This window comes from Polistes canadensis, unplaced genomic scaffold, assembly GCF_001313835.1.
Source record: "Polistes canadensis isolate GaletaPanama2010 unplaced genomic scaffold, ASM131383v1 scaffold_135, whole genome shotgun sequence".
Classification (NCBI taxonomy): Eukaryota; Metazoa; Arthropoda; class Insecta; order Hymenoptera; family Vespidae; genus Polistes; species Polistes canadensis.
In genome coordinates, this window is record NW_014569682.1 from 22,765 (window position 1) to 32,349 (window position 9,585).

A 9,585-nucleotide genomic window follows, 5' to 3' on the forward strand; every position below is an offset into this window, starting at 1 on the left:
AATAAAAAATTTAGGTATAATTGGTGTTGATACTTTAACAACTGGTGGTAATACTACTACAAATTTAGAAAATATTCAACAGGATACAACGAACTTTCGTATAATCGGTGAAACGGGAACTATTTGTACGGCCATGCCGCGACCTTGGTACAAACGTAGCGTCTTTGAACATTCTCGAGATTCCACGACGTCTAGAAAGGCCGATGTACTTCGTAATTCGAGTACGACAATCGGGACGACAGATTCCAAAGATGAAACTACGTTAATCGGTGCTCAATCATTGTCATCTAGTTTAACATCTTCCTCTACTTATTCCACGGATTCATCCCTGTCCAGATTAAGTTTTTTTCATCGTGGCGAACGACAAACGGAGGAAAGAAAACGCGACGTCAAAAGGAAATCAGGATTATCAATCTTAACGAACATAAGCGAGCTCGACAAGGAAGCGGCAGCCATTGTACAAGAGGAACAAGCCCGTGCACGTGCATCGATGCTTTTAAAAACTTCTAGATTCACGGAAGCTTTTGAAAGGACAAGTGACGTTAACGAAGAACTCGTACAGGACATGATTGCATCAGCGATGGAAAATTCATCACCAAAACAACGCGGTACGCGTGCATTGATATCAAAATTCAATGCCATCAGTAATATAACCAAGGTCACTGTTAATAGTAATTTCTTTGCTAGTAGAAGGGATCAACAGGGTACCAAATTTGAACAGGACGTTATCAGAAAAACTAGAATAGAACAGACGGAATTTAAAGAAAATTCATCGAAATTCAGCCGTACCTGTCAAGGACAAAACGTTAAGGTATACGACAAAGATATTTCCAAATATTTTTTACCCCAGCAACCAAAAATTATTACGACAACTACGACGACGACTACTAAAGTTGAGAGCAAAGATTTGGAAAGTAAATTAGCAACGTCCGAAAATAAGTTACCACAGAAAAAGGATAACAACGATAGATTGATAAAAGAAACATCCAGTAGGATATCATTCTTACAAAGTCAACTAATTGCTAATCGAATGAACAACGAGCCTTTAACTTCTGCCAAAGATACGTTCTTACCATTGATGGAAGAAAAAATGAGATCTAAGAACGAACAAGTTGGGTTCAACGATAAAAGGGAAAAAGAAAGGAAAAAGGATAACGTTGTTTCGGGAGGAATAAGTGGAGATGGGGGTAAGGTTGGATACTTATTATCACGTCCACGTGATTCATCTAGCCCTAAAAGCATAGAAAATGTGTTAACCAAAGAGCCTAGAAAATTGTCCGAGCGTAACTTCGAGACTACGCAAAAAGAATTTTCAAATATTTTCGACGAAATTGAAAGACAATTGCGTATTAGAAAAGAATCGAAACATGCCTCTCAACTTACGCCAATTTCCAATCTCGAGGTACCCAAGGACAGGGAGATATTATCTATTGAAGAAGCAGAAGAGGCAGAAGAAGAGGAAATAGAAAAAGAAAAAGAAAAAAAAGTAGAAGGGCAAGAGGAAGAGGAAGAAGAAGAAGATGAAGGAATATCGAGTAAAGTGACTAAAGTGCTCGACATCCTAGTGGAAGCCGAGAAAGATGGGAAAGCAAAGAAGGCGATTATGCGAACGACGAAATCGATCCCGATGGAAGATGAGATTCATCGTAGTTTGATCGAACCAACTTACAATAAATTCAAGCCAAATAAAAAGACACCGGGCAGGTTGTTGAACACCGTGGAAGATCGTGCTACCACAGATTTGAAAGAAATGTTGAAAGAAATGAAACATTCATTACCGAAACGTCCGAAACCAAAGAAACCTAAGTCAACTGATGAAGTATTATCGATTAACAATGATTACTTGCCAAGTACTAGTAAGATATCTTATATAGCTAAATCCGTATTGAAAAAGGAAGCAACCCCATTAAATCAAGCACCTCAGTTAGATTATGAGATTGAAAAGCAAAAAGTATCCTCTTCCTCGCAAACGAGTGGAAATTTACGTCGATTGAATCAACCGTCAACATCTTCATCTTCATCTTCATCTTCAGTTTCTTCCTCTACAGGATGGAAACAAGAAGATGTCGTTTACAGGACATCCGGTAAAACTGTCTCGGGTTTGGCATTAGCTAAGAACACTTTTCAATTGATTCGTCCTCGTGATTTCGCTGTGATAGAAGCTATCAAGACAACCAAGGGACAACAACAACAACAACAGCAACAACAGTTACACAAGGAAAACACTTACGCGAATGTAATCGAACGATCGCTTTACGCTAACGCCCTTGTTCCACCCACGACGAAGTACCAACGTGATGAGGAAGATCCTTCACGTGCTAAAGGGATCCTTCATTCTTCTCAGAGTGATGTAGGATTATCAAATATATCTCCTTCGAACGAACGACCATTTCTACAATATGACGAGGAACCTAAAGAAGGTTATTCATTCTATAATAATCCAATAATTAATGATTCATAATTTAAGCCAATCTAGATATCTCAAGTTTGATCGATAAAATCAAATAAATCAAATTAAATGCGAATCCTGAGAAAAAGACGCGAAAAATTTATTTGCTTTAATAATATATTTTAATATATTAACCGATAAATATTATTATTATTATTATTATTATTATTATTATTATTATTATTATTATTCTTTATTTTGTTTTTTTTCTCTTCCATTTATATTTTTAGAAGACACGACGAACAATAATATGAATACCTTGGCAATAAATCGTTTGTTGAGAAAATTGGAAGCAGCAATAGCTTCGGGTCATCATCAGCAAGCTGCAGGATTAGCAAAGGAATTGGCAAGATTAAAGATTCATTGTTCGGTTATACGACAACGTACAGCTCGTTTAAAAGATCGATCGATAAAGGTTAATATGTACATAGAGGATAAACTAGCGCATCAAGGACCTATACCTCTTCAGGTAAGTCGAGTGTAATTGTGCATCAACCACCGAACATCAATAGGTTGATCTAGGTATCTAAGGTATTTGAAGTCATTTATTAAATAACAATTCTAAGAAGTTAAATAAACGAAAGCCCCAACGCACAACCTTTATCGTAGTTACCAATGAGAATGACGGTCGCCGAATTGAAGATTAAAGTCTACACGGAATTCGAGATACCAACTAACGTGCAACGTTGGATTATTGGAAAGAATTTAGCTGATCGTGATGAGACTACGCTCGAGGAATTACAGGCGATCGATGGTTCACCTATTTTCTTATATCTCGTTGCACCGGGTAAGTTTTAAAATAGGAAAAAGGAAGGAAAGAAAAAAGAAATAAGAAATAAGACAAAAGGGACAAAATAAATAAAAAAAAAAAAACAAAAACTGATGTACGCACGTAAAAAGTTATACTTATACTAAATAACCTCAAAAATAACTTCAATTTGCCCGCGCATCGTAAATATCGACAACTTCGTGGTGTCAATTTTTCGGTCGCATCTAACCTCACTTTCCGAAACGCGCCAAAAGAAGTATAACTTCAAAAATGAAAAAATAACATGATTTTCTGAATAATTAACTATCGACTAGCTGACAAAGAGACCTTACGGTTGTGCTCTCACGAATTTAAACGAGCTTTGGTATATTATTAAATAATTGTTAAAGATTAAGATAATATAAACATGTATACAACCAAAATTAAAACTTTAAAAGCATTTTTTCTCATAATTGGCTTCGCATTTTGATAAAATACTTTACCACGTTAACACCCTAAAAGTATACTACTAATATACCAAAGCTCGTTAAAATCCGTGAGGGCACAACCGTAAGGGAAAAAAAAAAGAGAATAAAAAACACGTCCCCCTTCTCCCCCACACACATCACCCCCTTACCCACCCCTCGCCCAATCTTATTTAGAATTGCAAAAGGATTCCGTCGTAGTGCAAGCCGGGAAATCAAACTCCTTGGAAGAACTTTCGAAGGTTGAGAAGGAAATACATCAACCGGAAGAAAAAGTAATAACGACGAAGGAGGAAGTTAAACCGACTACTGTAACTCCTTACGATAAACAGGTAAAAATTGATTAACCCTTTGATTTTAACGATCTGATAAAAATAAAACATATATGCACATGGGTCGTTTTATATTTCAATGTATAAAAATAAATCGAAATATTGGATTTTTCATTGACGTATTGGGATATATTTTTGTTAAACGTGTCTTCTTCATATTTTTATATACCCTATTCTGTATTTTTTTTTGTTTATTTCTTTCATATGGAGGGACAGGTTGAACCGGAGGAAGAACAGACACCTGAGGAAGTCAAAATGGAACGTTACGAGGAATTAATATCATTGGAAAATTGTGATGTTATACCAAATTCCGAAGCTATCGAGTGTCCAATATGTTTCGTAACTTATGGTCCACGTGAAGGTGTTATTCTTAGAGATTGTTTACACATGTTTTGCAAGTATGTCTTATTATAAAACAAAAACTAATCATTTTCATCGAATAATCTTATAATTATTTGTTTTTTTTCTTTTTTTTTCAGATTATGTATAGCAAACACAATAAAATATTGCGAAGATGCTGAAGTAAAATGCCCATACAGGGACACCGAATATACCTGCGAGTCAACGCTTCAGGAACGTGAAATAAAAGCGGTTAGTCCGATTATGATTAAACATTAATTATAAAAATGAACAATACAATATCAATAAAGATATAAATACAATGGAATAACGTTTAGCTCGTCGAAGCTGAAGTTTATCAGCAACACCTTGCTAAGTCGATTGCTCAAGCAGAGAACAATGCTGGTAATAATGCGTTTCATTGCAAAACACCGGATTGTCCTGGTTGGTGTTATTACGACGATGACGTTAACAATTTTCTCTGTCCCGTTTGCGGTGTCAATAATTGTTTAACCTGTCAGGTAAAATATTGTTTCTTAATTCGATCGCAGGAAAATCAAAACGAAAATAAAAGAAAAATATATATATGTAAATTCGTTAAAATACGTTTTTAGGCTGCGCATACTGGAAAAAATTGTAAACAATATCAACAAGAATTAAGATTATCTAAAGAAACCGATCAAGAATCTCGTAGGACAGCAGCGATGCTTGAAGAAATGGTCGACAGGGGTGAAGCATTGGCGTGTCCTACTTGTGCAGTTGTTCTCATGAAAAAGTGGGGCTGCGATTGGTTGAAATGTTCGATGTGTAAAACAGAAATATGTTGGGTAACACGAGGACCACGTTGGGGACCAGGAGTAAGTTCAAATACATTCTTGCAAGAATGATTTAAACAAAACTATATTTCAAACGTATACATAATATAACACTTTTCTTTTATCGATCCTTTTTTTTATCTTTCACCAAATCCCAAAGGGTAAAGGTGACACATCCGGAGGCTGTAGGTGCGGAGAAAATGGAGTCAAGTGTCATCCTCGTTGCAATTACTGTCACTGAGAACCATCTAAAGTATTCTGCTTATTACCTTATCAACGCGGAACAAACACAATGCACCTCCTCTACCTATTCAAAAACGTCAACTCGACCCACTACTATTGCTATTGATATTCTAATGACGTTAGGGATTCAAAATAACACCTCATTGTATATGATTTCAAACAATACCAGAAAGAATGAGAACAATTAAACTCGTCATTATCAATTTATAATTAACAAGATTTGTAATAAATGGATAAACCATAAAATATCATTATCAATCTTACCCTTTAATACCATACATCTTATTCATTGTAATAAAATGTTTATTTGTAAACTCGCGAGTATATTAAATGTGCATACACTTTTTACATTTGGTAAATATAAAATTGAAGTATTGCTGAAGTAGGCCCTTACTTGAACAGTGTTAATATTGGGCCTATGAAGTTAATGATCTTTGGAATAAGCTGATTTAATTGTAACACGCGTAGAAAATGTTGTAAATAATATGAAATAGAAAAAAACGAGCGTAGAACGTGTAACGTGTTAAACATACACACGTGGATAGGTAACGAGTTTTATTTGTGTATATGTTGTAACAGATGTACATATATACACGTCCGTTGTCATCGAATTCGAAATCCTAACATTGAACGCGTTATGCTTTACGTATTTTACCTCGTACAATTGAAATGGACGAGATTGGGAAATGAAAGTGTGTGTCGACACAACGGAACTAACAGGAAATATATATATATATATATATATATATATCGTGTAATCGAATTTCTGCATTTTTACTTTTCGCGAAAACATTCGAATCGACATAGCATCGAGGAGAATCCCCTTTTTATTTGATGGTATTTTTTTTTTCTTCTTTTTATTGTTTATTTTTTATTTGCTGTCTTTTTTTCTGTTTTTTTTTTGTTTTTGGTCATTTCAAACCAACGAAACGGATCTCTAGGGAGGGAAATACATTTTTTTTATTTTCTTTAATAAATTTATATTCCATCGGAACGATTATATTTTTCTTTCTTTTTACCGAAAATTAATATTCAACAATTGTATATTACTGTTTTTTTTTGAAAATACGATTATAATCTAATTAAAATAATAATGAATTGTTTTCATTTAGAATGAGAAACGAAAAACAAAATATATTGTTAATTGAAATTTGATAAAAATTGTAACGATTAAAATTCGATTCGATGGAATTGTATTTGTGTGTTTGTACGATTGAAAAAATATTTCCAACGATTTTCTGCAATTATTTGTAACAATATTATTAATGAAATAATAATTAACTCGTTCTCTCGTATTACATACCAAAAATAAGTTTCCTTGGTATCCTTGTAAAAGTTGACATCAGTGATTCGGTCCAGCTTCCATTTCCTAAAGTTTCCCTAATAAGTAAGTGGCTTTTTACGAGGTTAGGTTATCAGCCCAACACTCAACCCCTATTAGTCGCCTTTTACGACAAGCAGGGGATACTGTGGGTGTATTCTAACTCCCGACCCACAGGGGGGAGTAAGAAGGGTGAGGATTTAATTTACCATTATAATCATCTATTTAATTTTACAATTAATACATTTTCTATTGATATATATAGAAAAGAAGAAACAGAAGAAGACAACTTTCAAAATATTCTTTAATGAATTGTTTTTTAATGTTTGTTATTAAACGTAATACAGTAGAATATATTCTATATTCTTTTTACAACAAATTTATTTTATTTTTTATATTTTCGATTTATTATAATTTATATTTATTTATATTTTTATATTCATTCGTTGGATAATCAATTTCGTTATCTGTACGTAGAATAATTGTCACACTTATTTTCATTTCAATATTTATTTTTATATATATATATATTATACATGAAATTGTTAAAGATTAGAATATATTTACAAATGTTATTTGTTAGTATATTAAAGATTTACTTATTTTTATATACCTGTTAAAAAATAAAATGTTAACTGTAATTTAATTAATCAATTTTCCTTTATTATTTGCGCAAGACATTAAAAAAATTTATTATTTCTAATTTTTTTTTATTTAAAACTTCTTGTGTGTTAAAAATAAAAAGAAGATACTAAAATTCGTTGCCATGGAAAAAACAACGTCATATCGTTTAATGCAAACAATGTTTGAAACATTAAACACATATTCACACGCACACTTTCGCATTTATCGTTTCTATTTTGTTTGTCTCTTATCTTTTTGAACCATTGCAAAATTGAGCTTGAACTTAAAAAAAAAACAAACAAAAAAGAAGATATTTATGTTATAGTTGAAATCATTTCAACGAGATGTCACGTCGATTACAAAAAATCAAATATCGACATTGTTTTGTTTACGAAATGTAATCTAATTTATCGATTTATGTATATCAGAAACCTAATTGCATGGCATTCGTAGTTTAACCACGTTGACTGGTGCATAGTGTTGTTTGATATGCCTAAAAGTTTTTCTTTTAAGCGAATTAAGAAGATAAAAATACAAATTTTATACGAGAATTAATAATGAACGTTTCTACGATTAATTCAACCATAATTTGTTCTAAAAGTGGGTATGTTATCTCATTTTTATTTTAATATTACATATTCGATTGCTTATTTATTACTGCATTATTTTTTTCTAATTTTTTTTTCTTTTTTCGGTAGGCGGATATTTTTCTATTCCAAACTTAAATTTTCTTACGCCAACAAAATTCAATGTGTAAATGTAATTAATAATTTCTTGTTTTTTTTTTTTCTTTTATTCTTTTATATTTCACACTGTGATATTTTTTATGAGTAGGAAAAATAAAAAAAAAAAAAACTCTAATTTTTGTTTCTAATAAACTTATTGGTCAATTATTAAACAAACAAAATGTGTACTAACGATATTGAAATATTTATTAATTTTAATTTTGTTAATAAAGTTGGTCGTTATGGAAATGACGCCATTAAAATTGATATTTTACAAAATAAAAAAAAGAAGACAAAAGAAACAAAGAAGCACCGAGCTATATACTAATAAATATACGAACACACAAATACGAAAACGCGTACGTATATTCGATTTATTTGTTTTATTTATTTGTGTATGTATCCTCTTTGTGATTATAAGAAAATCAAATTTTTTCACATTTGCGCGTTTATTTTTTTTTTTTTCTTTAATAATTAATATTAATTCTAAAAGAAAACATAAATTAATTTTACATTACAAATTAAAATACAATTTGTTGCTTTTGATAAACGCGTATTATAAATCGTATAAGATAAAATATGATTAATGTGTAGAATAAAATATATTATAATTAAATAATTAAAAATCAAAAAACGGTGATATAAGTCAAAGTCACAATTATATATTATAATAAATATGCAATGAGATGTGATAATCTCAAATAAATAATTCAAAAATAATCAAAAGAGAGAGACGAATTATATAAATAATAATCATTAAACATATGTGTATGTATAATAAAAACGAGATTTAGGAGGATAAAAAAGAAAAATATCCAAAATTTATGCGATTATTGCGATTATTAAATCAAGATGAAAAAGTTTTAATTAATTTTTTGTTCAAACTATAAAATCAGGTAGCAATCTAGTGCTTTATGCTTCTTAATATGTTAAAAAAAAAAATATATATATATATATAATCGTAAAATTCTTTTTCAATTTTTTTTATTTTTTTTCCTTTTTTTCAGGGAATATTTGGAATGCATATATCGTGTAAGTAATAATTAAATATTCGTTTATAAATATATTAATTGAATTTGTTTTTATATTCGTTCGTTATTATTTTTTTTCTTTTTTTTTTTTTAATTAAAAATTAAAACGATAAATGAATTTAGGAAACGGACGATAAATCTGAAACAATAGCTAACACGCAAATTGATGAAAAGCAAGAAGAAGAAAAAGAAGTTATTGAAGAAATTCAAATGAAAGAAATGAAAGAAATAAAATATGAAATACCGAATGACAAAGTATTAGAAAATCATACTTCCACGCATGAGATTGAAAATATCGAACTATCTAATAATACGGAAGATAATTTAAACGAAGAAGTAAAAGAAAATAAAAATAACAATAACAGAAATGAAGATGTCGTGGAATTCATAACTAAGGTGGATCAATATGTGGTATGTAAGAGAGAGAAATTATTAATTAAATATATTTTATTCTATTTTGAAAAAAAATATAT

At 30.9% G+C, this 9,585-nt stretch overlaps 1 protein-coding gene across 1 annotated transcript in view; it reads left to right on the plus strand.

Moving 5' to 3' along the window:
* Window positions 1–5,644, plus strand: part of LOC106788325 — a 7,708-nt gene extending 2,064 nt beyond the window's left edge. Inside the window, exons 2-10 of the mRNA XM_014751490.1 lie at window positions 1–2,420; window positions 2,680–2,918; window positions 3,059–3,236; window positions 3,860–4,014; window positions 4,231–4,412; window positions 4,494–4,605; window positions 4,692–4,874; window positions 4,968–5,210; window positions 5,329–5,644. The exon at window positions 1–2,420 is cut by the window's left edge and continues 897 nt beyond it. Of these exons, the coding sequence (XP_014606976.1) occupies window positions 1–2,420; window positions 2,680–2,918; window positions 3,059–3,236; window positions 3,860–4,014; window positions 4,231–4,412; window positions 4,494–4,605; window positions 4,692–4,874; window positions 4,968–5,210; window positions 5,329–5,409 (3,793 nt within the window). The 3' untranslated portion in view covers window positions 5,410–5,644. The remainder of the gene's footprint in view (window positions 2,421–2,679; window positions 2,919–3,058; window positions 3,237–3,859; window positions 4,015–4,230; window positions 4,413–4,493; window positions 4,606–4,691; window positions 4,875–4,967; window positions 5,211–5,328) is intronic.
* The last annotated feature ends 3,941 nt before the right edge of the window (window positions 5,645–9,585 follow it).